The sequence below is a fragment of the Giraffa tippelskirchi genome, chromosome 11, assembly GCF_054371585.1.
Source record: "Giraffa tippelskirchi isolate mGirTip1 chromosome 11, T2T-mGirTip1v1.2.pri, whole genome shotgun sequence".
Classification (NCBI taxonomy): Eukaryota; Metazoa; Chordata; class Mammalia; order Artiodactyla; family Giraffidae; genus Giraffa; species Giraffa tippelskirchi.
The window spans coordinates 145,638,590-145,664,913 of NC_137285.1; the positions used below are offsets into that span (position 1 = coordinate 145,638,590).

General features: G+C 58.8%; 5 protein-coding genes across 59 annotated transcripts in view; 2 read left to right on the forward strand and 3 right to left on the reverse strand.

Annotated features, from left to right (window-relative positions):
- Window positions 1-591: 591 nt before the first annotated feature.
- On the reverse strand, window positions 592-3,919 carry FREY1 (Frey regulator of sperm-oocyte fusion 1). Of its 2 annotated transcripts, none has more exons than XM_081538406.1 (3): window positions 1,462-3,919; window positions 937-1,037; window positions 592-749 (listed from the first exon to the last, which is right to left on the reverse strand). In XM_081538406.1, the coding sequence occupies exons 1-3, from the start codon at window positions 1,482-1,484 to the stop codon at window positions 628-630; spliced, it is 246 nt and encodes an 81-aa protein (XP_081394532.1). In that variant the 5' UTR covers window positions 1,485-3,919; the 3' UTR covers window positions 592-627. The 2 variants fall into 2 exon arrangements, with proteins under 2 accessions (XP_081394532.1, XP_081394530.1); XM_081538404.1 differs by lacking the exon at window positions 1,462-3,919 and adding an exon at window positions 1,272-1,397 and having other exon boundaries at window positions 937-1,010.
- LOC145525477 (uncharacterized) lies at window positions 1,493-5,338 on the forward strand. Of its 4 annotated transcripts, none has more exons than XR_014068232.1 (3): window positions 1,493-1,687; window positions 2,740-3,808; window positions 4,680-5,338. XR_014068232.1 is itself a non-coding variant. In XM_081538403.1 (2 exons), the coding sequence occupies exon 2, from the start codon at window positions 3,010-3,012 to the stop codon at window positions 3,733-3,735; it is 726 nt and encodes a 241-aa protein (XP_081394529.1). In that variant the 5' UTR covers window positions 1,493-1,687; window positions 2,560-3,009; the 3' UTR covers window positions 3,736-5,338. The 4 variants fall into 4 exon arrangements, 2 of the variants coding, with proteins under 2 accessions (XP_081394529.1, XP_081394528.1); XR_014068233.1 differs by having other exon boundaries at window positions 2,560-3,808; window positions 4,680-4,915; XM_081538403.1 differs by having other exon boundaries at window positions 2,560-5,338.
- On the reverse strand, window positions 3,953-9,727 carry PEX16 (peroxisomal biogenesis factor 16). Of its 2 annotated transcripts, none has more exons than XM_081538401.1 (11): window positions 9,532-9,727; window positions 9,289-9,324; window positions 8,395-8,471; window positions 7,915-8,048; window positions 7,687-7,709; window positions 6,700-6,780; window positions 6,430-6,558; window positions 6,268-6,340; window positions 6,021-6,140; window positions 4,564-4,628; window positions 3,953-4,112 (listed from the first exon to the last, which is right to left on the reverse strand). In XM_081538401.1, exons 1-11 carry the CDS (start codon window positions 9,641-9,643, stop codon window positions 4,054-4,056), a joined length of 909 nt encoding a protein of 302 aa, XP_081394527.1. In that variant the 5' UTR covers window positions 9,644-9,727; the 3' UTR covers window positions 3,953-4,053. The 2 variants fall into 2 exon arrangements, with proteins under 2 accessions (XP_081394527.1, XP_081394526.1); XM_081538400.1 differs by having other exon boundaries at window positions 7,687-7,787.
- Window positions 9,728-13,728: 4,001 nt separating this feature from the next.
- Window positions 13,729-19,490, forward strand: LARGE2 (LARGE xylosyl- and glucuronyltransferase 2). Its single transcript, XM_081538341.1, is given in 15 exon segments — window positions 13,729-13,883; window positions 13,978-14,171; window positions 14,174-14,359; window positions 14,696-14,778; window positions 14,958-15,081; window positions 15,276-15,447; window positions 15,565-15,669; window positions 16,152-16,264; window positions 16,335-16,460; window positions 16,578-16,733; window positions 16,875-17,035; window positions 17,449-17,727; window positions 17,959-18,108; window positions 18,209-18,404; window positions 18,813-19,490. Coding segments are annotated over 14 exon segments (2,205 nt in total). The 5' UTR covers window positions 13,729-13,883; window positions 13,978-14,027; the 3' UTR covers window positions 19,023-19,490.
- A 3,172-nt stretch (window positions 19,491-22,662) lies between these two features.
- PHF21A (PHD finger protein 21A) overlaps window positions 22,663-26,324 on the reverse strand; it is a 188,934-nt gene continuing 185,272 nt past the window's right edge. For 47 of the 50 annotated variants that reach the window (XM_081538382.1, XM_081538381.1, XM_081538377.1 and 44 more), the window contains 3 exons: window positions 26,121-26,196; window positions 25,706-25,809; window positions 22,663-24,367 (listed from right to left, as the gene is read on the reverse strand). In XM_081538382.1, the coding sequence (XP_081394508.1) occupies window positions 24,101-24,367; window positions 25,706-25,809; window positions 26,121-26,196 (447 nt within the window). In that variant the 3' untranslated portion in view covers window positions 22,663-24,100. Of the gene's footprint in view, window positions 24,368-25,172; window positions 25,252-25,705; window positions 25,810-26,120; window positions 26,197-26,324 lie in introns of all 50 variants that reach the window. The other 3 variants (XM_081538399.1, XM_081538398.1, XM_081538396.1) reach the window with 1 other exon arrangement.

Here is a 26,324-nt window from a genome sequence, read left to right on the forward strand (position 1 = left end):
GTTGGGAGGGAGTCGGGCTGGGGGGAGGATGGAGCCTCTGGCCAGGACGGGGTGCCCATCCTAGGAGCAGAGGGCTCTGTCTCATCTTGGGCCTCCCTCACTTCCCCTACCAGGGCCTCTGGCAGTCAGCTCCTGCCTTGACCAAGCCCATGCCACCTGCAAGTGCCCACCCCAGCCCTGCCCCCAACTCCCAACCCCCAGCCGCAGGGCCCCGAACTCACGCCGAGCTCAGCCCCTCCAGAGGACTCTGTGGTCAGGAAACGGCCGCAGGTGGGGGTGCACTGGTGTGGCCTCTGGATGGACAGCTCCCACCGCCAACCCCACTGGTGCACTGGCCCCCTGGCAGGTGTGGGGGTCTCATGGGGAGGGGAGAGCACGGCAGCAGGACCCTGCCTCGGCAGGAAAGGGAGGCTCCGCCCCGGCCTGGACCAGCTGGGGCCTCTCTGCTTCAGCTGTAGCCCCTGTGACCCCGGCCTCAACTATTAAAGTGCCATTTCCTGTTGGGACCGCGCTGGGTGTCATCTGCTTGGACCGCCCCCCACCCACCTCAACCTCGCCCGGCTTGTTCCCAACCCCAGGAAAGCCCAAGGCTTTTGCTGCACAGAATAGTTTTATAAAGGGTTCCCATCATAGGCGTGCATCATAGTAATACTCAGCCATGTCTGGCCCATCCCGCTTGCGCTGCTGGGCCCGGGAGAGGAGGGGTCGAGGCCCTCGTGGCCATGGGTGCTTGGGTCGGACCCCATAGTCTAGAGAGAGAGAAGAGGGTATGAGTGGCAGGGATCATCCGAGTTCCCCTGAAGTCTTCCCCAGACACAGGCTGTTTGGGGTGAGAAGGCCCTGAGGCTGGCAGGGTGCCCTCTCCCAAGGCACATCTCCCCCTTCAGGGAGCAGGGTGGGGAGGGGAAGGGGTGAGGGAAGGAGGGGAGAGCCTACCGTCCACCAGGCCAGAAAGTGGCTCCGAGAGTTCCAGGGGGGCCGAAAATTCCTCAGGAACGGATCGCTGAGGCCTGTGGGGGAAGTTGGGGTGCTCAGCGCTGGCCAGGGGGCAGCCACCACCTCCCAGAACAGGGGGCACCGTCTGAGGGTGGGGGCCAGCCACCACCTCCCAGAACAGGGGGCACCGTCTGAGGGTGGGGGCCAGCCACCACCTCCCTGAACAAGGAGCACTGTCTGAGGGTGGGGGGCCCGGGTGGGCCCTGACACCAGGGAGAGGCCGGCCCACAGAGCTCCCCCTTCCAGGCTGCTGGCCCCGGGCCCCCAGGACTTACCTAGGCGGCTGGGGCCGGAGGAGCGCGGCTGCCAGGACGAGGTACAGGACGAAGAGGCTCAGCCCGGCCCTGGGGTGCAGAGCCCCCAGCATGGCGAGAACCATCTTCAACGGGGTCCCTGATCCCGGCTTCTGCCTGCCCCTCCCCCCGGCAGAAGGATGGAACCTGCCGCCTCACAAAGGCCTCCCACCTCACAAAGGCCTCCTGCCCCATGGCTCCGTGTCAGCAGTGGCTCAGGGGCCCGGCTGGGAAGCTGTGCTGAGGCCTGTGGTCTGAAGCTGTGGGCTGCCAGATGCCAAGCCCATCTTGTTCTAGAATCGCCAGTAAGGGCACAGATAGCTCAGATCCTCACCTCAACTCTTGCCAGGCGGAAACATTACCTCACCTCTGTGGGCCTCTGCTTCCTCACCCCTGAGGTAAGGTACCTACATAACGTGTCCAGGGACGGGCACCCAGGAGGCCCTGTGCAGAGGTCACAGTCACCGCCCGGAACCCCAGCCGTTTCCACTACTCACCCTAGCCTCCCTCTCCCACCACCCTCTCCCTCCTCCCACAATGACTTGCCCCAGGAAGGTCCTGCAACTGGAGAGCCCAGAGCGGGTCACTGGGCCCTGGTCCACCCAGGCCCCACTGGACAGAGCCCGTTCTGAGGGCCTCCCCGACGCTGCTCCGCGCAGCTTAGCCCGGCCTGGACCCAGGGACTCCGCAGGCCCTGCCCCCACCTCCAAGGCTGACAAGGACTTCAGGTTAGGTGGCAAAGCCTGGGACCTGGTCCTCTCCAGCGTAAGCTTCCCAAGGCCAGGGACTACGGGATGTCCAGTATTGGATGCCTGCTGGGTGCTCAGTAAATCCTTGATGAACGAATAAATGGAGTGTGACATCCGGCCAGAGACTGAGTCTCTTCACAGGCCTGCGGCAAGGCTGTATGGCCCTCTGCTTCCTGCCCGGCCCCTTGTTAACTCAGTGTGGACCCGGCTCCCTCCCTGGACGCAACTGGCTCCCAGGAACCCTACCTTAGCATCCTCTGCCCACCCTCCCCCTGCCAAGAACCACAAGTTCAGACGCTCTGGCTCCTCCTAACCTCCAAACCCCTCATTTCCTTGCCTCCCAGACACCACCCTCTTCTTTTGTAACCACAAACAGTCCCCAAGGCCTGGCTGGGGCACCCCTCTCCCCCTCCTGCCACTGTCTTAACTTGGCCCCATCCACGGTTACAGGCCTCTACCCGCAGCATCCTGCTCCACCTTCCTCCACCTCTGCCCACATGCCCCCTGCGCCTTTCAAACAGGCCCCTCCCCACCACCTCTGAGACATTCCTTGCCTGGGATGCGATGGCCTGGTGGATTCGGCCCTGCCCGCCCCCTCGAGCCTCATCCTCTGCCTCATCCTCTGCTCGGGCTGTCTCCCACCCCAGCAGGGGTGTCACACCACTGCAACAACTACTTGTGCTGTGTTTTTGCGCACACAGCCTCCACCTCCCGTCTGCCTGCTGAAAACAGATGAAGTCTCAGCAGTTCAGAAGCCTGCTTGAGTGGAGGGTGTCCTGACCAGGGCGCCCTCCAGCTGGTGTGGACAGGCAGGCAGTCTGACCACGTTCAGTGCACACTTCCACCTACTGCAGCAAGCCGGCGCAGAGGCATCCACACACCTGTCCCCTCCATGTCGAGAGTGAGGGCAGTGAGCTGGGCCTGACTCACTTCCACGCACAGCACGAGGCCCAGAGCGCACTACCTAACAGATGCCCAGCCGTGCTGGTTACAACAACCTAAGGCCGTGGGTCTCGAGCGGTGACCGCTCAGTGCCTTCGCCCCCCGGCCGAGGACCAGGACAGGGCTTCTCAGAGGCACTTGGGGAAGCAGTCAGGGACAGCTGGCTCATCCCAGGGTGTCTGGGAGCAGTGGAGGCACAGCTGACACGGGGCAGATGGAGCCCTCTCAGAACCTACGGGGCTGCCCGACTGGCTAGAAGCTCCAGCAGGAGCATGTGGTCTGCTCACAGCACAAAGGCAGCAGAGACAGGGAAGGGGGAGACGGGGCACAGACAGCAGCCGCCGTGCCCAAATCCCTGCACAGCGCCTCCAGGAAAACCACGGGGGAGATGCCGGCTCGTGCCCTGTGAACCCGCACCTGGCAGCTCCCACCCCTGCCAACCTCACCGCTGCCCAGGGTCGGCCCAGTGCTGGCTGGGGCCTGACGTTCCTTTCCCACAGGAGAAAGGCCTTCTGCTCTTGAGCAGGTCAGGGCTTGAGTGCCCCTCTGCACTAAGGCGGGCCCACCATCAGCAGGCTCCACTACAGAGCGGCTGCTCAGGCATCAGGCCCCAGCAGGGCGTGGGCAAGAAGACACAGGGGCAGCTGTCATCCACCGTCTGGGTTCAGCTTTGCTGGTCGTCAACAAGGACCGACGAGAGAGAAGCGGCATTTACTCTCGCAGCTGCCGCTGCAAACAGCTTCCCGTGCTCTTGAGGTGGGACTCCAGCTCTCCAGGCTGAGAAGCCCGCGTCCCAGTCCTAGTGGGGGCTTCCCGGCCGGCGACAAGGTGCAGTGTGTGCTTCCTTCACCTCAGGACGCGGAGTCGAGGGTATTAGGGCAGCTCTAGTGGAGACCAGGCTGTGTGCGAAGCCCGGCCAGGGTGTGAGAGCTGGGCGCCCTGGGCGGTGGGTATGGAGCAGTCACAGGCATGGACGCTGCCACAGTCCGTTTTATTAGGGCAGAGGGGCCCAGGGGACTTGAAAGGCTGAGGCACCCCCTGCCCCACCCCACACCCCACTTGCAGAATGTCCATCAGCCCCAACTGTAGAAATAAATTTTCTGCCAGTTGGGCAAGTAATCCATGAGTGGCCCTGCAATGACAGGGAGGAGAGCAAGTTCAGGGCTGAGGGCCAGACTCCAACTCAGCTCTACCCAGGGCCCTCCTGAGGCTCCCGTCCGCCGGAGCCCCCGCCCTCCTACCTCCCCCGCCAGCATCAGCAGCCGTCTCTGGCCGTGTTTACAGACAAAGAGTTTCAAGCTCAGAGAAGTCACACAGCTGTCCCGTTGTCCATGTGGACAGCCCCAGCCCAGGGCCTCTCTGCTGAGGGGGCCTCTCCAAATGGCCAGCAGGCTTCATTCCTCCATATAGTCCCCACCCAGTGAAGCTGGTCTCATGTCACTCAAGGAGCTGACACCCACCCAACCTGACCTCCGGGCTCCCTCTCCCAACTGTGCCAAGAGTCAAATTACAAGGAGATACAGGGAGACGGGCCACACATAAGCTCTGTGACAGTAATTATCACGCCCTCACCCCACGCTTACTTGTGACCAGACCAATGCCTGGGACATGGTCTGCCAGGAGCTGGAGTAGAAACAGGATCTTGGCCCTGCAACAAAGGAGTAGCCTGAGTAGGGGGTCTGGGTTCCTGCAAATCCAGGCACATAAAACCTCTGCTGACCACCTGACTAAAGGCAGTGCATCCCGGAAGACAGAAGGTCACCACGTGGATCAAGGACATCCTCGCGGACAGGACAAGGGCTCTGGTACAGCCGTCCCCAACCACACGCCTGGGAGGGTCACACCTCAGCCCACAACTGGGAGGCAGCCCAGTGCCAGAGACTATATTGTCTGACAATAAAAGGAGGAGGGAAAATTCTCTCTTCCCAGACTATATTCCAGAGGTCCTTGGCACCCTGCTCCCTGTCCTCTGGGGGACGGGCTTCTGGGCCCTCCTCAGTCTGGGCCACTGCTCTCAGGGTGCTGGGCTGGTCAGATTGGCAGGAAAACAAGCCAGACTGGAGGCCTGCAGCCTGGGAAGCCACCTCTGCAATTAGTTAATCCTCAATTCAGAGCCATACTGGGGCTACAATGTTTCCTCCGTAGAGTGCAAGCTGTCTGTGGGTGGAGGTCACGATCCACAAGTCTCCAGAGCATTTTCTCTGCAGTGTGGAAAAGGATTTGGCTTTAGAACCTTATGAGCTTTCAAACTAATCTGAAAATAGAAACTGCCAGGCAGTTATTTTCACTGAGGTAGTTATTAAATCTGACCTAAGCTTACTTTCTACCAACTCTGAAAATAAACAGAAATTGTATGTACCGAATGTTAAGTATAATTCCAACGATCACTCCAGCCTTTAAGCCGTGTACTTGTTACGCCCTGGACAGAGGCGGTCCCGGGAGCCTCCAGCCTGTCTCACAGCCCCAGTTGCAGTATAGGGACCCCTCCTCAAATCTCGGTCTGATCTCAGGTGACCTCTTTGGGAGACTTGGCCCCGAGTCACCCCTGACTCACCCCCAGCAGGCCTCTCTATGGCTAGGAGCTCTGGACCCTCTCAGGGGATGGAGGGAGGGCTGGGCTGGCAGGGACAGGCCAGGAGAGAACAGGGATGTGGGAACTGGCTCTGCCACTGGCTGGCTGGGTGGCTTCATTTCAGCTCCCCAGCCTCTTTGAACTTAAGTATCTCCTGTGAGAAGTGGGGAATATGCCAACTGCTTAGGAAAGTGGGCGAGCAAGCTGAAGACAGGAAAAGTTCAAGCCCACGGTCCCCAGGGTCCTGCCCTCACCTGCCAACAACAGCGTAAGCAGCACACTGGGCAGATGGCCCCAAGAAATCAGGCATGACCACACCCAGGATAGCACACGGCAAGTGTTCAGTGAACCCAGATCGGGGAAAGAGGGAGGGAGGGAAGGCGTGAACAAGGGTGGGGAGCCGGGCCCCGCTTCCCCCGCTCTGCCCCGTGGAGGGTGAGCCCTGCCGAGCCAGGGGCCAGTCCTTACTCAGAGAAGCGGTCGTAGAACGGGGAGCGCAGCAGGTAGTAGAGCAGCAGGATGGTCCGGCGCCGCAGCTCCAGCCGCTCCCTCTGGGTCAAGCCCTTCCTGTCGCTCAGAAGGCTCAGGCTGGGGGGAGGGGACAAGGTTCGGGCCAGCGACAGGAGAGGCAGGGACCCTGCCTGCCCGGGTGAGACCGGGCCTGCGGCACAAAGCCGGATAGAGGGAATGGGGCCCCGAGGCAGGCCCGGCTCACCTGGTCACATCCACAACACCGGACAGGAGCCAGGGTGTCCACGACCGCTGACCCCAGAGGCCCAGGCTGAGCACTGACGGCCACGGCGTTAAGGATGTCTCCAGCACACGGCCTGCCCTGCCTGCCCCCGTCTATCGCGACCCGGGCCTGGGCTAAGGATACAGTGTAGCAGGGGCCGGGCGATATACAAGGACTCGGCGATGGTCTCCTGCAGCCCCAGCGGGGTGGGGGTGACACCCAGCTCCTCCCGCTGCTGTGGGGCCCCCCAGTGCCTTGAGTGCAGGGACGGTGCTAGAACACAAGGGCGGCAGGTGAGCAGCCGGGCCCGAGGGCCAGGGCAGGGGGAAGGCAGGCAGTGATGGAAGCCAGGCCCTCAAGCCCATGCTAATCTCAGCACCGAGGTGTCTTATCCAGCTACCTCCCACACTTAACTGTTCTGGAGGGTTCGCACCACCCGGTTTGACCGCTTCCCCACATATGACTGCTCCTGGCTGCCAGCGTTGTGGTCACCATCTAGAAGGAATAGATAAAAGGTCGTATTGTTAGGATACATTTCTAGCTCATGGGCTAAAAGGAGAATGGATAAACCTGTACTAAGGCAACAGCTGAGTCAAGGACACCACAGCAGAGGCTGTGCCTGGGACCTGTCCATAGCGGAGAGCATTCTGCAGCCCTCCCTGACCTGGGGAAAGGCCAGTATCACCTGTGCAGATGTACCAGCCAAGAATTAAGGCCTCCCAGGCACTGGAACAAGGCGGGGGGACCTGTGGTCTCTGGGGACCACAGCACACAAGGGGCTGTATCTGGACTTCCCTGGTGGCCCAGCGGTCAAGACTCCAAGCTTCCACTGCAGGGGGTGCGGGTTCCAATCCTGGTCAGGGAACTAAGATCCCACAGGCCGTGTGGCATGGCCGATAAACAAAAATTTTTAAGAAGTTGGGGAGGGCATATCTTCTGAGTGCTTTGCTTTCATCATGACCATGAAAATAGAAGCAAAGACCCGCCCCCAACTCAAAGTCAAGGGGGTAAGGCCCAGAGGCCAACAGCTGATGGGCCCAAAGTCCTGAAGGGGGCGCATCTGCTAGGTACCCTGCCTCATGAGGCTGTACTCTTGATACAGAGTCAGGCCCAGGGACAAGGCTGGCAAGACCCCTACTTCCTCCTGATGCTCTGTCCCCTCTTCCCGCAGCCCACAAAAATGAACGAGGACTCTGACATCAGAAGTCCTGAGTTTAAGCTCTGATCTGGCCTCTGACCTTACCATTCTTTCTCTTCTCTAACATACTAATACAGGCCGCTGAGGACAAAACGACGGGGAGAGGTGTGCTCCGCAGTGACAGTGCCGTATTCACGTAGATCAGCTCTCATCTACCAACCAGCCCCGTGCTCCGTTCCACTCCAGAGTGGGCAAGCACTTACCCCGGGACTGTGCCTGGGTCTCCCTGTCCAGTGGAATGATGGGGGGTGAGGTCTGGAGGCCAGCCTTGAACCAGATCAGCAGGAACATCCGAAGCACAGCCCTGGGTTGGGAGTACAGCAGGGCTGGGGAAGGGGGAGGTGGCTAACCGGCAGGGGTCCGGGGTGCTCTGCTGAATACCATCGGTACTGACCCCCACCCCAGGCTGGCCCTCCACAGTCCCGACATACTTGGCCAGCTGGATGAGGGCAATAACGAGCCAACGTCCTACTTCGCCCCACACCTTGGTGGCCCCCATCTCCATGAACACCTCCACACACTCCAGCACACTCAGCCATGTCAGCAGCTTCTGCTGGGACAGGGACTGCAAGAACCCCAGGCCAAGAGGTCAGGAGGCTTCCCTGGTTTCAGCCCCTCCCCCAGGGGACACCTCTGACAAGAGACGTAGATGTTCCTCTTCCCAAGATTAAGTGCATAAGCCTGAGGTCTCCCGCTAGGACAGGTGACTCTACCCTGTGAAACCCAGTCTCTTCACCTGATAAGGGGACACTAACACCTGGACTAGTCACCTGAGGGCTAGAGGCACAGATGGATGCAGCCGTGTCTCGTACTCTATAAGGCCATAACACGTGCTCCAAACACAGGTTGGTGGTTACTATTTTGTTCCTGCCCCCCTGCTTCTGGCCCTCAGTTTCTGGCACAATTCTTACCACAGGTAATTTTTTCCGAAGTTCCTTCCGTAGGATCCCATCATTGAGCAGCACAAGCAGGTTAGAGGCCGAGTACACTGAGGGGCAGAGCGCGGCCTTGAGAGGCTGGCTCTGCAGCCTCCACCCCCTCCCCTTCTCCGCAGAGCAGCAGGGATCAGCTGTCACCTGCTGTACTCAGCCACCTGCACACTATGTGGAAACAACAGGTCTCGCCACCCACCTCCTCAGAGCTCTCCACTCCCCCAAACGACCTGTGTGAGCAGCTAAGACAAGAAAGGACAGTTTGATCTCTATGACATACCAGCTACTGCCCTGCTGAATAGCACTGGTTATCCAGCAGCCCAGAACTGCCCATTATGCTCCAAAGAGACATGGGAGGTGCAGTCACCTCCTGGCCTTTGCTCTCTCTGCAGCCTGTCCTTGAAACTTCTATTCCATCCCTACCTTTTAAAACCTAGCTCATCCTTTCAGGACCCGTGCCTCCTGTACTGACTGGGTAAACATCACTGAGGCAGTTAACAGTCTGGGCATTCTGGAATTTGGGAGATTGGGATTTGAATCCTGGTTCTGAGGCCTTCGGTGGCTGTTCCTTAACCTCATTTAAACTTCTGTTCCCTTAACTGGACAAGGAGGACAGTAACAGTACCCACTTCACATGCCTGCAGGGAAGATTAACGGAGCAAAGGCGGAAGAGGCGCTTGGCTCAGCCTCCTGACCAGTCAAGGTTCCCAGACATATCTCTCAACAATGGGGTGGGGGGCCTAGGACAGTGGACGCTGGACCCCTGTCTGATTCAATCACATAACAGGATGATCTAACGGGAAATCTAGGAAGCCCTCTGGGAAGCCCTCCCGCCTCCCTCTCGCCCCCTACCCACCCCAGAGCCCGACTCACCCAGCTCTGACAGCTCGTGTGAATCGGCGAAACGACCTGGGGAGAAGGCACAGAAGGAGGCGCTGGTGAGAGTCTGCCTCTCCCTGCTGCTTCGGGTCCCTGGACATTCCCTCCCTATGCCCTAACGGGAACCTGAAGGAACTCCTCAAGCACAGCGATCACTACCCAGGCTCCGCAGGCAAGGGAGGGGGAGGCAGGTGGGGTCAGAGACCCGAAGGGATGGGTCAAAGGTCAGGGTGGCACCTGCCAGCAGGTAACTGAGGCCGCGCACTGCCGTCTCCAGCTGGGCCGTGGCGGCTGGGTGACGAGTCACGTACTCCTGGTAGCGGAGGCCCAGGAGCCGCAGCTTCTCCATCCTGCCCTCGGGACCGACAGACCCACAGACCGACAGCGCGACTGGCTACGGGGCCCTGCTTCCTGCGCCCTCCTTCCTGCTTCCGGCGCTAGGCCCGCCTCTCTGCTGCTTAATTTCCGCGGGCCAGAAGGATGGTGACGCGAAGAGCCGTTGAAGCACCCTTCACCCCATTTCTTCGCTCACCTCCCACCAGGGTAGCGTTAAGTAACCGCGGGCCTAATCCCGCCCTCCCTAACTCCTTCAGGTCATTGGCTCACACGCTCTCCGCCCCCGACCCCGGCGGCCCCAACCGGCTCTTCCGCCTTCCGGGTTTGCTGCCTTGCACCTGCGCAGTTACAGCTCCGGGAAAAAGCTCCCGCGGCAGCCTGAGCAGTTAATTCTGGAGTAGGGATCAAGAGCCTTTCCAATAGAACGCCGAGAGGCTCGAACGGGAGGACTGGGGCTGGGAGGCAGCGCCCAGAGAGGAGCCTCCTCCATCAGACTTAGGGGGCTGGGGAGCGCGGGAAAGGCCTAAGGACAATCGGACTGTGCGCAGGCGCGCGTTTGGCCCGTTGCCTTGTCGCCTGACTTCTCCCAGAGGTAGTGCTGGGGAAACTGAGGCAGCGAGGAGTCCAGCCTCCCGCGCAGTCAGATGCCCCTGGCCAGCACCGTTGATGCCCCGGCTCCCACACGGAACATGCCCTTCCTCCCCCCGCCCTCCCGCCAAACCGCGCACCTGACTCCCCTCTTCACGGAGAAAACCCCGGCCTGGGCTGCTGCTCTCCGCTCGGGGTGACCTTAGTGAGATTTTCCCTTCTCTGGGACTCGGGTTTCCCCATCTGTAAAATGGTTAGAGGGCAGACGTGCTCCTTGAACTCGGGGTCAATTTCACAGCGCTTTTTGGCCCTCCGGTGCATCTTCCAGCTCTCAGCTGCTCCCCAAGAAATGAGACCTTCTCCAGGGAATCTCTTCCCAACGGGGCAGCCTCCCTGGAAGGAAGGGGCGGCGGGAGAGGAGCGGCCAGAGGTGGAGGGAACGGATGCGCGGAAGAGGCGGGCGCCGATTGGCTGTGGGCAAAGGGCCGGGGCGGGGCAAGGCTGGGGCCCACCGGGCTGCGCCGTTGGGGACCAGGGCAGCAGGTTTATGCTACTCCGAGAACAGTACAGTATTTTACTTAATCCCCTCCACCAGATATTATCTCCACAAGAGGAAAGGATCCGCTTAAGAACGCTCCGTCAAGATTGGAATCCTGGTCTAGTCTGACCACGGAATCCAGGCATTTTAACACACCTCACCAAGAAATCACAACCCATCCTTGAGCTGCCTCCCTAAGCCTCCTCCCCAGATTAGTTTTCTTCTTTTTCAGATGCGGGATCTAACTGCCCGCCCTGCCCTTGCCAGGGAATGAAGACTCAGGGAGATGTGTCCAGGGCCTCAAGAGTGGCAAACCTCCTGGGGAACAGAAGAGGTGGCCATGGGCATCATCTACATTATTTTTCACCACCTCCTGGGTGCCAGGTTCACTCATACTTAACTCCTCCTAGCAACTTGGCCAGATTGGTATGAACTCCATTTCACAGATGGGGAATAAGAGGCCCAAGGAGGGGAAGGGACTTGTCTTAGGTCACACAGCATGGCACTGGCCAAAGAGAACACAGTGAGGGTCTCCTGTGATAGGGTCCTCTCTCCTACTGCCCACAGCTCAGCCAGAGCAGCGACTCTTGAGGCCACTTGGTCATGAATCAAGTTAGCAACTGGTATTAAGACCAGGGCTCAGGGCGTTTGGCTGGGGCTCTTCCTTCCTCCCTACAACCCACTTGTTCGCCAAACCTCATCAGCAGTACTCGAGCCCTTGTATCTGAGTGAGGAAGGGGAAGTGTGGAAGGCAGAGTGAGAGTGAGGAAGGGGACTGACTTTGGCATTCCCAGGGCTGGTGGTTCCCGTGCTTCTGGGAAGGGAGGGGGGCATGGGAGACAGAGGAGCGCGCCCCCCACCCCCACCCTTGGACAGACTATAAGGGACACTGGGGCTGAAGCCTGTTTCTCTTCCCTCCCTCAGGCCAGGGAAGGGATCAGGAGCTCAGCCAGGTTGGCAGCAGTACAGCAGCCTGAATTTCCTCTCCAGATCTTATGCCTCATTAGGTCCCAGAGACAAAGAAGGTCATGTGTACAGGAAGCACCCAGGGCAGCCCCGCCCTCCTGGGCCCCTGCCTGAATTTGGTCACCTGGGCTGGGCTTTGAAGGGCCTTTGGGCAAATTGGACCTGATCTGGTCTCCTTCACTCTGGCCCGAACCAAGGGGAAGACAGCTAGACCAGTCCAGCAAGTATACCGAGGTGGACACCGAGGCCCAGAGAAGGGGCGGGTAGTCTAGGGTCACACAGAAAAGTCCTGGGTAGAGCTGGGTCAAACGAGGTCTCTGGCCTGGAAGACCAGCACTCTTTCATATGCCCATTCCTATCTCCCTTTCCCCCTCCACACCCCAGAAGAATTTCTTGGAGGCCCAGCAAGGATCTCAGCACCTCAATATCCCCCTGAGTGATAAGGTTTGAGCGAGGGGTAGGGGCAGTATCGTGAGTGACTACCGTCATTCTGCAGACCCAGCTCCCTCCACAGATCCCCCGATCAGGCCCTCACAGGGTACCCTATCCACTCCCCCACGTCTCTGCTGAGGGGCCTGGGGACGGATTCACTCACACACATCCCAGCTCCAGGGTAGAAATGAGGCTCCGGGGTCTGAAGGTTCGAAGCCCCAGACACATCAGTGGACCCTACCTCCCTTCATCTCTCAATTCCCAGATGTATGGGGAGCCGCATCAGTCTCCATAGTAACCACTGCCCCTGGCCTCCAAAGGCCCAAAGCCAGCCCTTCCTTGCAGACCCCCATTTCCCAGAGAAAGGCATCCTGGCCTCACAGAGGGGGTGACTTGAGGGGAGGGGGAGTGGTCTCAGGTTGGGCTATTCTGCCACTTCTACCTGGGCAGGGGCCTCTCAGACCCTCACTTGTTACGGCTGGAAGTTGGGCTGAAGGACACTGCCTGGACCCCTCCCTCTCCAGGTCACACTACGGCCCATCCGTGTTCAGCACATACTTATAGGCCCTGGTTGGGTGCTAGAGGCCCAGTCTGATGAGCAGCTACCTTGTAGGGGAGACACAAGCTATAAACAAGTCAGTGAGGTCTCCTTGCGAGAAGAACTCGGAAAACAACAAACCAAGGGACGTGGAAGGAGAGGCCTACCTTGTGAGAATCTGACCAAATCCAGGAGCAGGAACCTCAGGGGCGGGTGCTGGGAGAGGGAACCCTTAGGGAGGAGCGGCGCTCTGCGGGGTAGACCCTCAGGAGGGTGTTCTAATAGGTCACTTCAGCTCTGCGGGGAGAACCAAGCCGGTGTCACAGTACTGGCTGAGGGTTGATTGCTGGGAGGCTGGGGAACCTCAGCACAGGGCCTAGAGCAGAGGACAGGCGCTCCGGCTCCATCAACGGTGATGGGTTGTTGGCGGCCGGAGCGCCCACCCATCCCTCCAGGGCAGGAGAAGACAGAGATCCAGGCTCTGGGCCTGGGCACAACCACGACGGTCTAGGCAAGGGCTGGGGATTTCCGGCGCTGCCCAAGAGGCCCCTGGCCAGCTCCTGGGCGGGAGGCGACCTTCACAAGGCGGTTTTCTGCCTCCAGGCCGCCCGCACGGAGTGGGGGTGGAGCAGACCCGGCGGAAAGCTGGGACTCCAGGTGCTCCCGCTCCTGGGCGGGTCTTGGCCGCCGGCCCCGCCTCCACCCCCCGAGCAGGTGTCTGGACCCCCCCACCTCCCACCCCGCCAGGCCCTTCCTTCCAGCCCAGTCCCCTCTCCCTTATTCTGGCTATTCCTTTGATCCTGGGCCTGGGGACCCCGCCCCTCCCGCAGGGGAAGGTTCAGGGGGCAGGGAAAAGGGGGATGGGCTCAAAGCAGGTAGTTTTGCACTGGTCCTTCACGGGTGGCTGCCCCCGAGCCCTCCGGCCACCCTGAGGCTTCCCGCATTTCCTCCCCCGGTGTAGGGGCTGCTGGTAGCGGGGCGGGGCAGGCCAGCCCTCCCCTCCTCTTCCCCCTGGGGGGGCTCTCCCCGCCCCTTCGGACTCAGCCAAGCGGAGGTGAAACCTGAACCCAGGTTGGGGGCGGGGCTGGCTCCTGCTCGGACGGGGCTGGCCCGCGCCTCCACCTCCCCTTTCCCTGCACCCCAGCCAGCTTCTGAGAGAGTAAGGTTGGGGACCCCACGCCCCTGGAGCAGGTAACGTGGCGACTCAACGGCGGGAGAGAAGACCGGGTGGCCGTCGGGCCCCGCCGCCCAGGGCTGACCTCGCCTCTCCCTCCCTGGTCCACAGGGCCCGCGATGGAGCCCACAGCCCGGGGTCGTGCCCCGCCGTGAGGACCCATGCCCTCAGCCATGCTGCTCCGAGGGCGCCCCGGGGCGCTGGGGGCCGCAGCGCTGCTGCTGCTGCTGCTGCTGCTTGGTTTCTTCCTGTTCGGCGGGGACCCGGACTGTGAGCTCGGCGACGAGCGGGAGGCGAGGCGGGGTTGGGGGGGGGCGGGGGTGACCCGGGATCAGTACCAGGCTCGCCAACGCCACGTGTACCTCCAGACGGGCGGCCGCGGCCACGGGGGGCCGCTGCCTTCGATGGAGACCCGCTGGCAGACCCCGGGGGCCACAACCTCTCGGACTGCATCCCGCCGCCGCCGCCGCCACCGCCGCCGCCCAAGTGCGAGGTAGGAAGGTGCGCACGGCCCCTGGCGGCGGGAATGCCAGGGTCCCCCCGCGCCCCCAAGCCCAGGGACCTGGACACCTGTGGGAATCCCAACACCTGGTGTCGGCTCTGACACTGATCAGCCAGCCGGGGGCGCGTCGGGTTCACACCTGCCCTTCTCCTGGCCCCGGCCTCCCCGTTTGGGAAATGAGGGGGGTGTACCCCAGCTGCGTGGAGCACCCCCTCCACACTGCGGCCTTGATCCGATGCCAGGTGGGGCTACACTGCCCTAGGCCGAGTCCACCCAACCCCAGGTCCTTCCAGTCTGGAGCCCGCCGACCTGCTGTCCCCTCCGCAGCCCTTGCAGGTGGCCATCGTCTGTGTGGGACATAACTCCAGCAGAGATGTCGTCACCCTGGTGAAGTCCCTGCTGTTCTACAGGTACAGCCAGGAGTGTCCCTTTCTTCCCTGGAAGGAGGCTGTAGGAATACCCTGAGCTGGGCAGGGAGAAGCTGGCGATAGCAATCGGGGCTTCCACTTCCAAGCACCTCGGGGCAGGCTCTCGCCCCTTGCAGTTCCTTCTGGGGCCCGTCAGCTTTCTTCCCTTGTCCTTCTTAAAGGAAAAACCCACTGCGCCTTCACCTGGTGACCGATGCCATGGCCAGGAACATCCTGGAGACGCTCTTTCACACATGGATGGTGCCTGCTGTCCAGATCAGCTTCTACAACGCTGACGAACTCAAGGCAGGAGCCCCAGCCCTTCTGCCCCCTCGTTCCTCCCAGGGTTGTGGGGATCAGTGGGAAAGCAGGTTAGAGCTGCCTGGGACCCCCAGTCCGAAGCACCAATCCTTCACCCTCCTGGGTATGTCACCCCGAATATGTTCCAACACTGGTAAGCCCTTCTCTTGCAGGCTCACGCCCTGTGCTTCCATCCACAGCCCCAGGTCTCCTGGATCCCCAACACGCACTACTCTGGCCTCTATGGGCTCATGAAGCTAGTGCTGCCCAGTGCCCTGCCCCCCGACCTGGCCCGTGTCATTGTCCTGGACACAGATGTCACCTTTGCCTCCAACATTGCAGAACTCTGGGCACTCTTTGCTCACTTTTCTGGTGAGAGGTCTGGGACCCCACCCCAGTCAGCCCCCTTCCCTGGCCCTTCCAGGCTCCCTGTGGCTCCCTGAGGCCCAGTGGCAGCCCCAGACAGCTTCCTCGTTCCCTCCCTCCCAGACAAGCAAGCGATTGGTCTCGTGGAGAACCAAAGCGACTGGTACCTCGGCAACCTCTGGAGGAACCACAGGCCCTGGCCTGCCTTGGGCCGGGGATTTAACACAGGTGGGGACAGTGTGGGGGTGGGGGGGGAGGCAGGAGGGCAGCCACTGGTCCTTGGGCCCCTGGGGCTGGTTAGGGCATAGAAAGCTTGGGAGGCCCCCAAGAACTGTTCTGTAGAAAGAACACTGGGAGAAGAGCCAGAAATCACAGTTCCAACCTGAGCTGATGATGCTGGATGACTTTGGCCAAGTCACTTGATTCCGCTGAGCCTCAGTTTTCTCATCCATTAAATGGGAGTGATTTTCCCAGCCCTGAGACCACTGAATCTGAAAGGATGGTTGTGGGGGTGCTTTGTAAACTGTGCTTTGCCTCCCCTTCACACCGAAGAGGGTTAGTTGTGGACACAGCTAGTCCACACTCACGTCTGAGCAGTCAGAAAATATTAACATGGCACAAAAACAAGCATTTGGAAGACACCTTCAGGAGCCTTGGCCCCAGGAGCTGGTCATCCTAGGTGGGCATGACAGCCTTTCCCCCCTGAGCAGGCGTGATACTCCTACGGCTGGACCGACTTCGGCAGGCTGGCTGGGAGCAGATGTGGAAGCTGACGGCCAAGCGGGAGCTCCTCACCCTGCCCGCCACCTCGCTGGCCGACCAGGTCTGGGGGTGCTGGAGGGCGGTGGGGGCAGGCTCTGGGCTGAGGTGTGATGGCGACGGTCTCTGCCCAGGACATCTTCAACGCCGTCATCAAGGAGCACCCGTGGCTGGTGCAGCCCCTGCCCTGCATGTGGAACGTGCAGCTGTCAGACCACACACTGGCTGAGCGCTGCTACTCAGAGGCGTCTGACCTCAAGGTGAGCCGGGCGGGGGTGCTGAGCGGTGGTGATGGGCTCCCATGGGGATTCTTGCTCCCAGCTCCCGTCCCCCCTCGCACCCCCCCCGGCCCCTTCCCATGCCCTCCCTGATCCCAGGTGATCCACTGGAACTCACCAAAGAAGCTTCGCGTGAAGAACAAGCACGTGGAATCCTTCCGCAACCTCTACCTGACTTTCCTGGAGTACGACGGCAACCTGCTACGGAGAGAGCTCTTTGGATGCCCCTGCCCGCCCCCTCCTGGGGCCGAGCAGGTGAGAGGGAGGCACCTTCCCTTCCCTCCCCTCGGGGAGGCTCTGCCCCACTCACCCCCTGCTCCGGTGGGACCTGGCCTTGTCTGGGGCTTGTCCGCCTGCCCCGCCCAGCCCATCCTCCTCTCCCCGACGACCCCTCAGCTGCAGCAGGCCCTGGCACAACTGGAGGAGCAGGATGCCTGCTTTGAGTTCCGGCAGCAGCAGCTCACGGTGCACCGCGTGCACATCACCTTCCTGCCCCACAAGCCGCCGCCCCCCCAGCCCCACGACGTCACCCTGGTGGCCCAGCTCTCCATGGAGCGGTGAGGGAGCCGAGGGCAGCCCCAGGGAGCACGGTGCGGTCCGGGAGTTTCGAGAGGAGGGCTCCACTTGGTGGAAGGAGAGCTCTTACTGCCTGATGCTTGAGGAGTTCCAGGAGCTGGAGACACTGGAGAGACGGTAGAAGGAGCTCAGGCTGTGGGGATCACCCAGATGTCGGGAACCTGCCCTCCGTAGCTGTGGAACCGTGGGCAACGCTTAGTATCACTGGCCCTCAGTTTTCTCATCTGTCAAATGAGAAAGGACCCATCTTGTGGGGTAGCTGTGACGATTAAGTAAGAACAGTTTGAAAAGTGCTTGCAAGGTGCTCAGCCAGCCACTGGAGGCGGCTGTCCGCGGCCGCGAGCGCGGGAGGCACCCCAGCCCTCCCCTGGGCTGACCACCCCCCTCACCCCAGGCTGCAGATGCTGGAAGCCCTGTGCAGGCACTGGCCGGGCCCCATGAGCCTGGCCTTGTACCTGACAGACGCAGAGGCTCAGCAGTTCCTGCGTTTCGTGGAGACCTCGGCGGTGCTCTCTGCCCGGCAGGACGTGGCCTACCACGTGGTGTACCGGGAGGGCTCCCTCTACCCCATCAACCAGCTCCGCAACGTGGCCCTGGCCCAGGCCCTCACGCCCTACGTCTTCCTCAGCGACATCGACTTCCTGCCCGCCTACTCCCTCTACGACTACCTCAGGTGGGCCGGGCGGGGGAGAGCCACGGCACCCGGGTGGGTGTGGACAGGGTCGGGGGCAGCTATGGATCCTGGCGGGGGCGTCCCTGCTCCTTCTGGACTCGTGTCCGTGCTTCAGCGTGCACTGGCCCCAGAAGCTGGGTCCTACATCTAATAAGAAGAGAACCACTGGACTCAGCGCTGGAGGCAGAGCCCTCCCAGCTCTCTCCGGTTCACGGGGTGCTCCCTCCTCAGGGCCTCCATCGAGCAGCTGGAGCTGGGCGGCAGGCGGAAAGCGGCCCTGGTGGTGCCCGCATTCGAGACCCTGCACTACCGCTTCAGCTTCCCCAGTTCCAAAGCCGAACTGCTGGCCTTGCTGGACGCTGGGTCTCTCTACACTTTCAGGTGGGAGAGGCCGCTGGCCTACCCCCCTCAGCACTGCTGTTCCCCACACCAACCCCCATCAGCCTCAGACTGGCTCCCCGTCCTACCCTGGCCCCCACAGGTACCACGAGTGGCCCCAGGGCCATGCACCCACAGACTATGCCCGCTGGCGGGAGGCTCAGGCCCCGTACCGTGTGCAGTGGGCAGCTGACTACGAGCCCTACGTGGTGGTGCCACGAGACTGTCCCCGCTACGATTCCCGCTTCGTGGGCTTTGGCTGGAACAAGGTGGCCCATATCATAGAGTTGGATGCACAGGTAAGGGGTGCCCTGCTGTCTCCAGACTTGATCTGAGAATACCTCTAGGCCCAGCGAGGGCTGCCCCGGGTGGCTCAGGGGGAAAGAAACCCACCTGCCCATGCAGGAGACACAGGTCCGATCCCTGAGTCGGGAAGATTCCCCTAGAGCAGGAGAGGGCAACCCACTCCAGTGTTCTTGGCTGGGAAATCCCGTGGACAGATGAGCCCGGCAGGCTCCAGTCTGTGGGTTCACAAGAGAGTCAGACATGACTTAGCGACTAGACAGCAGGCCCGGGGGGCTCACTATCCAGTGGGACACCGTACCATTAAGGGCCCTCTGTAGAACTCAAGTCTCTGACATTGGGTGAATCTGCTCCCCACACCCCAGAGCTGCCACATCCCCCCACCCTCTCCTCATGCCCCCCAGGAATACGAGCTCCTGGTGCTGCCCGAGGCCTTCACCATCCACCTGCCGCACGCCCCAAGCCTTGACATCACCCGCTTCCGCTCCAACCCCACCTATCGTGACTGCCTCTGGGCCCTCAAGGACGAGTTCCACCAGGACTTGTCGCGCCACTACGGGGCTGCTGCCCTCAAATACCTCACTGCCCTGCAGCAGCCCCAAGGCCCCGCCTGACCTCACGCTGCCCGCCGTCGTCGCTGTGTGTGACCGGCCGCAGGAGCAGCCCTGCCACCACCCCACCCTCCCTGCTATTTAAATTATTTAAGGTCTCTGGGGAGGGGCTGTGGGGGGGCATCTGTGGGGTGAGGCCTGGGGCCTCCCTCGGACGCTGCTATACGGGTGGGTCTAGTGTTCCTCGGCCCCAGCTGGTTTGGGGCTGGTTCCTACATCCTCTCAACCGTAACATCCCCTTTTCGTTAAGTTTTAACAGCTCCTTTTCACGTTCTTCTTGGTTTGGGGCATGAGCCAGTCAGTAAGCCTGGGGAGGTGCTGGATCCGGCGGGAGTCCAGCGATGGGGCCCTCCCCTGGAGGCCAGGACTGGAGTGTGTGTGTCCTGTCCACCCTCCCCTGCCACAAACCCAACACCATGAGTCTGAGAGACTTTATTTGGCTTTATTTAGTAAAATGTTAAAATAAATAAATACAAATTGATCAGCTGCTCTGTATCCCCCCCACCCCCTCAAAACAAAACTCAAACAAACAAAAACAAAAACTTTGAAGCACAAAACTCCAAATACAAGTTCTACCAAGACTGAAATCACAAAGGGCTTGGACAAGAGACAGGTTGGGAGCTGGCTGGCACTTTTCTGCTCAGAGCTCACTGACCTCCGGCTGTCCTGCCTGACTGCAGCGTACCCTGGGCGGAGGACCCAGCAACACTGGAGAGAGGGGCAGGGGCCAGAGGCTGCTGTGGGGCTGGTGGAGTCCTCCAGGGATCAAGAGCCTTTGCGAGCGGAGAGTGAAGAGAAGTTGTGAGCCCCACTCTTCCTTTACAAGGGCTATTTTCAGGAGCTCCACCGGGGCTCTCTAAACAGGGAAACTCGGCTTCTTCCCCTTTATTCTGGTGGGAGGTTACCCTTCACCTCCTGGAAAGGAGCTGACACTGAGGACGACTATAAGTCGGAGAGAATGAGTCTCCCATTTCCTGCCAAGGGTGCCCAGCTGAGGGGTGGGGGTGAGGTCCACGGTCTTCTTTTTTACACAGAGCAAGGTCACCTTCATGGAATCTGGAGAACCCAGGGACTGGAAGATGTACCCGGGCCCCCATTCTTGCTCCTACCAAAAAGCCTTCTTCCCCTGGGGTAAAAGTCTCCTAAATTAAGCCCTTTGGATAAATGAGAAAGACTAAACCCTAAAAGGGAATGTAGGAGGAAACCTCTATGAGTGTGCTGTGTGGGTCATCGTGGTTTGGGGTGAGAGCCCAAAAGGGCTCCGCTGGCCCCAGGAGTAGATGGCAGAGATGGCTGGAGAGGCGACTGCACACGCAGGGACTGCAATGAGCTGGAAATGCGGTCGCCCTCACGGGAGAGGCGTGGGGCAAGGAACTGCACCCCACTCATACGCCCTGTTGAGCCTGAGCCAAGAAGCCGCAGGGACACAGGCCTGCAGGGAAACTGGGCGCTGGGTGTGAGCCGGAGGCTGCCATGGCCAGGGTACAGGCCCCACAGAGGTTAAGGCCCATGAGGGGCTGTCTTGAGCGGGGCCTCCCTGTCAGGCATGACTGGCAGGCTTGCTCCCAAAGAGCCCAGTAAGGAAGGAAGCAAGCAGAACTCTGGATGAGCTCAGCGGAGGTGAGACAAGACCCAGCAGGCTCTGAAAGAAAAAGGGAGCTGCAGGCCACACGCAAGAACGCAAGCAGGGAAGATGACAGCAACATGACCTCACTGCCTCCAGGGCACGTCACCTTGGCCACGGGACTGACAAGAGGCCTCTTGATCCAGCCCATGAGGGCAGCTGGATCAGTCCCAGTCCCAGACCAGCCGCTCCCCTGGCCTCTGAAGCAGCCGCAAGCAGGCTGCCCTCAGATGTGTCTGTCAGTGGCTACATCTGGACAGGAGGAAAAGCAGCAGAGAGGAAGAGGGAGGTGAGGCGGTCGTGAAGATGTGTCTCAGGCGGTCACAGGGACCCTCGGGTCTGGAGGGACGGGGAGCGTCTTCTCTTGGCAGGACAGTGAAGGAGGAGGACGCTGGTGACTAGGGCCTTTTCTCTGCAGTGAGGGGGGTTTGGGAATTTGAATCCAGAATGCAGGTTTGGGGGCAGGGTTGCAGTTTTTCACTCAGTCATCCTAGTTGACTAGCACAACAGCTTACATCTGAACTTGAGAAGAATCCGTACCCCAACCCTAGGCAAGGTCAGAGTGTGACTGCTCACAGCAGCCTGCAAAACCCTGGTCAGTTAGTTCCTACCCCAGCCGCCCACCCCTGAGAATCCCCGGTGGCTCCTTCCTGAGCAAAGGCCTCTTCTTTCAAGAAGACAGGTACTATGCGGCCACCTCCTGTTTCTGGGCCCAGACAAGTCCAGTGGGAGGGCTCCAAGACAGGGCGCACAGCCTGCCTCTGGGCTCTGAAGCTCCGCCAACCATTCCTCCAACTAGTCCAGGCATCTCCCCGAGCTCCCTGACTAGACATAGCACCTTGGTTTTTGCATGAGCAAAGGGAGCGCCTTTCTTTCCCCCTCGGGCAACCTTGCAGCCAGGCCCTGATTCTCAAGAGGCTGGTGCAGCCCCCTCCTCATCCCCTCTTCTAACAAACATCCCAGGAAGAGGAATGGAAACTGGTGGCAGAGAAGAGACACGTTTGACATGAAAAGGACCTGCTCTGTGGCAGTTGCCTTCAGGGTCCATCTCGGTCTCTCTAGGCCTCATTAGGTGAGGGAGAGACGACTGGTCCCTTTCTGCCCCTCCTAGACTCTGGCCCTTACTGGACACGGGGCGGGCTTGGGGGAGATGCTCTGGGAGTGCCCGGGCACAGAGTCTCTGCCTCTCTCCTGGGGCCAGATGTGTGCCATGGGCAAAGGTCTCCAGCAGGAGTGCACACGGGACAAAAATTTATTTCCCACAAGGCAAAAATGATAGAATTGGTCCAAGCCTTTCAGAACCTTGGTTTTCTCAAGAAGGCGACAGGCCAAGCCAAGGCAAGCACAGCGTTCTAGCCAAAGGTCACCCAGGAAGCTTGTGGGTGGGCAAAGTGGGGTAAGGCTCCCATCTCCAGTGCCTGGAGCCAGCAGGCAGAGAAAGCGGCTGGAGAGGCAGACCTCTCTTCAAAGGCGTGAAGACACAAAGGCCACCCAGGGACTCCCTCGTCTCAGAGACACCCTGTCCCCTCAAGACATCTCACTCCCTTGTCCTCTCTAAGCACCAAGGACTGATGCAGCCAGCCTGCTCCCTGCACCCTTCAAAGCCGGGCTGTGTGGGCACCAATGAGCTTCACTGGCCACTTCCTTCAAAGCTGTCCCCCGGGCACTCAAAATGCTGGTGGCTGAAAGACCAAGAGCAGCACCAAAGGAAGGGATCTTATTTAGGCACCAGCCTTTTGCTCCAGCAAAACCCGAGGAGACAAGAAGCAGGGCCCTGACACCATCCGTGCTCCGTGTGGGCTGCAGAAACAGGAGCCCCGGCTCCCTGCAGCAAGCAGGGAGGACAGTCTTTTCTGAGGAGGGGAGGATGGTGGGAGAGCTCTGCCCCTGCCTTCCAGGGCTGCAGCTGTTCGGAGGACAGAAATCACGGGGACTAGCCCACCAGTCTTGAGACACAAACACAGCAAAATGTCATCATCATCAGCAGGTTCTGTGCTAAAAAATTATAACTACACAGCATTTTCTCCAGTTCTGACACCTTTTTAATAGAAATCACTGTTTTTAGGAAACAAATAGCACTTTTGTATTTTTTTTTTTTTACAATGTTTCTTACCTTGATCTTAATTTAAGTAACACTAGGAAGACCTCAATATCTTTTATTTTCCTTTTTAATTAAAAAAAAAAGTTGTTGTTGTTTTTTTTCCCCAGATACAAAGATTTTTGCCCTTGCATAAAAAAACAGTGCCCGAACGATGACACAAGGACTCACACAGACTCACTGGACCTCACTGACACTATGATTCCTATTCTACCATGCAAGGTCTCGACTACCCTTAATTGGACTGTCAGCCTGAAAAACAGCTTTTCTATTCCTTATTTTAGTCTTTGTTACCAAAAAAGTAAAATAAACAACAAAATAAAACTTTTTTTTTTTTTTAAAGAAAAAAAGAACAAAAACAAAAATTAAAAAAAAAAAAGAAAAGAAACATCTCCATTCGATTCACACACACCTGGGTCGCGTGCTGCTTCGCTCAGGATCTTCTCTTCTTATAAATATAGAAAAGGGATGGAGCTTGTTTTCAAGTAAAATCACTGATCCACCGTTTTTCCTTCCTTGACACACACACACACCCTTCTTCCCTGCCCCAGGCAAGGGCCACCTGAGGCCTGGTTCTGCTTGTTCTTGGAGAGGGAAGGTAATCGGCTCACCCATGGGGATGGCACCAATTTGCCAAAGCAGGGAAGGAACCTGGGGAGCGTGGGGGCGCCATGGTCAGGGAGCGGGGTGCTCCGGAGAAGAACCGGGTGGCTAGTTCTTGGTGTCCATCTCTCCGGGCACTGTGCCCACTCAAGACACTATGAAATACTGCTTATTCGATATACTTTTCCCACCCCGGCTCCCTCCCATTCCCTCCCCCATCCCTCCTCTGGGCACTGGGGTTGGTGAAATCTCGATTTCCTCTTTTTGGTTTTATAGTAGTGAAAGTTTAGAAACAGGAAAGCCCACACACTCTTTGGACTTGTCTTCTCTACCTAGACGAACGGCTCGGCAAACAAGGATCTGAAACCTGCTCTCTCCTCCCTCCGCCCATCCCCGCTCCCCACCCGACAAAACAAAAACAAACCCATCGTGGCTGTGGAGGCTGCTGCAGGCACACACTGGTGTATAATAGAGAGAGTAAATATATTATTTCACTTGGCATGGTGCTGGCAAAGAACCTCCAGCTGGCACTATTTCATGTAACATGGTCCAATCTTTGCATGTACACACAGAATAAGAAGGATCAATTGGCAAACTCTGGTGCCACCTGGCACAAGCATCTTCTCTCTCTCTGGAACCAAAGAACCAAAAGAATTCTGTACTTTCCAGAAGAAATCCGGCTTGGCTTTGCTAGAGTCTTCAGTGTTTTGCTCTCCTTGCCGCCGGGATCTCGTGGCTTCTCCTAGCGGGGCTCTGTTATTTAGTCTCTTCCCCCGGGTTACAGTTCACTGTGCAGCTCTGGGAGGAGGAGGAGGGCGGGGAGGGGGCCGGCGTGGAGGTGCTGGCATTGGCAGGGGGGGTGCAGTCCGGGCCGTTGGAGAGGGCCCCCACAGTGGCCTCAGAGTCTACAGGTTTGGAGAGGTCGATGCCGTGGATGAGGCGGATCAGCTGTTTTACCTTCTCCAGCGAGCTGTGCATCTCCTTCTGCCGGGCCAGGATGGTGTTCTTCATTTCCATGCATTTCTGCAGCCAATGAGAAGGGCAGTGGCGCTGAGCCTCCGGCTGTCCTGACAAACCCGGCAGCCCTCTCCAGACACAGGAATCCCTGCTGGCTAGTGTGCAGCCCTACACTTTGTTCTGCTCCCCCTGGAGCGGACGCTGCTACCCAAGGGAAGGAGGAGGCCCGAGAGGCGAGAGAGAGCAATCGAGTGAGGGGTTTCAAAGCCCACTACTTGACACTAGGACTTACAGCCAAACATGAATTACCACTATAATACTGCAAAATAAAAGGCATTTAAAAAAAAAGCTCTCACAGCTGAGAGCTGGTTTGGGCAGGTCTGGATATGCTTCTACCTTGCTAATATGCTGATACGCTCCGGACTGGGCTGAGCTTTCCAGGACAGACATAAGCCAGTGGTATCTGGATTCAGTCTGAGGGCCTACTGAAGACCACTGGGACAGTAGGATTTTAGAGGCAGGGCCCTAAGGCGGGATATTCAATGATGCTTAGGAGAGTCAAAGACTGCAGCCAAGGGAAGGCCTTCTGCTCGGTCATGGACAGGTAGCCTTTTGCTGGGTTGTATGAGGCCTCCCACACCTGCTGGCTTCTGTTCTAGGCAGGGAAAGCGGTGTGAAACCTGCCAGCCACAATGGGCAGTACAATGAGGAAGGACAGCAAGACTGCCACCAAGTCCAGGGTACCACCTGGCGTCCACGAGGGCTGGGGCCACCTCACTGCAACAAGGGGACCTACTCAGTGGAAAAGAAAGCCTGCTCTGGTCAGGAGGAGCCTCTGAATCCCTGCGGCAAACACAGCCCTCCTTCCCACCTGGTCAGCCAGGCTGGGCGGTGTTTACTTCCAGTACTCATCTCCAGAAAGCGCTCCTTCTCGGGCTGTGCAGGGGACCCTAGAGAGGCAATCAGCAGGGCATGGGAGAGGGGACAGGAGGGAAGGCCCTGCCCGGACAGGCCCACTAGCTATCTAGAGCAACTGGGAAGAGTTACACATGGAGACGTGGTCTGTTCAGGCGGCTCCACACTCCTCCCAACATGCTCAGGAGCTCACCGGGGTGCTGGCTCTGCTCTTGTAGCTGCTACTTGACCTCTTCAAGTAGCAGAGAAAATCTAGAGACTGAAAATTTTCTCTCAGATTAAAGCCAAGAGGATGCTCCAGAGCTTGGCTAAGGCACCATGTCCCAACTGGCCCCCTGTACCTCTAACTGGAGGAAAACTGCAACCACCTAAGGTAGCAGTGTCAGTAAGCTGAAGGAATGCATCAACCCTGAGATCCACACATCCTCTGATGTACACGTCAAGTTCTGCATCTCTGAACCTGTCACTGAAGGCATGAGGTTGACTTACACTTATAGAACTGCTGAGCTGTTTCACCTTCTGCTCTAGTTGTTCTCGTTCTTGTTTTAAATCTGAACTCCATTTAAGTAATTTCTGTTTCTCTTCTTCTTTTGCTGGGAAGGAAAAAAAAAAAAACTTAGTCCCATGTGCCATCAGTGCACAGAACCTGCTCACCTGGACTTTCTGTTCTACATGTAAAAGGACACTAAGAAAACTGTCAGTGGCTTGGGCTTGGCATTACATAACTAAGATCTCACTTCTCAGTTTTCCTCCCCAAGAAATTACTACAACCAACTTTTTATTTCCTTCAATAAAAGCTTTTCATGTGTAACTTTAAAGTTCCTTTTGAAAACAAAACAAATACTGTCAGTACTTTTAAACAAAAGCAGGCTCATTCAAACAGCAGTAATGGATAATTCTTTACCTGCTTTGTAGGCAATATAGGAATGAACAATTGCTAAAGTTCCAGGCCATGGAATTGCTTCTTCCTTCTTCAGCATCTGAAAGATTTTCAGAATTTTATCCTTGAGAAAGAAGTATAAGCACACATCCCCTACGTAACAACAAGCAACAGTGTCTGTAGCTACTGGCAGGCAAAATCCAGGAAGGATTTATGGGGGCAGTATGG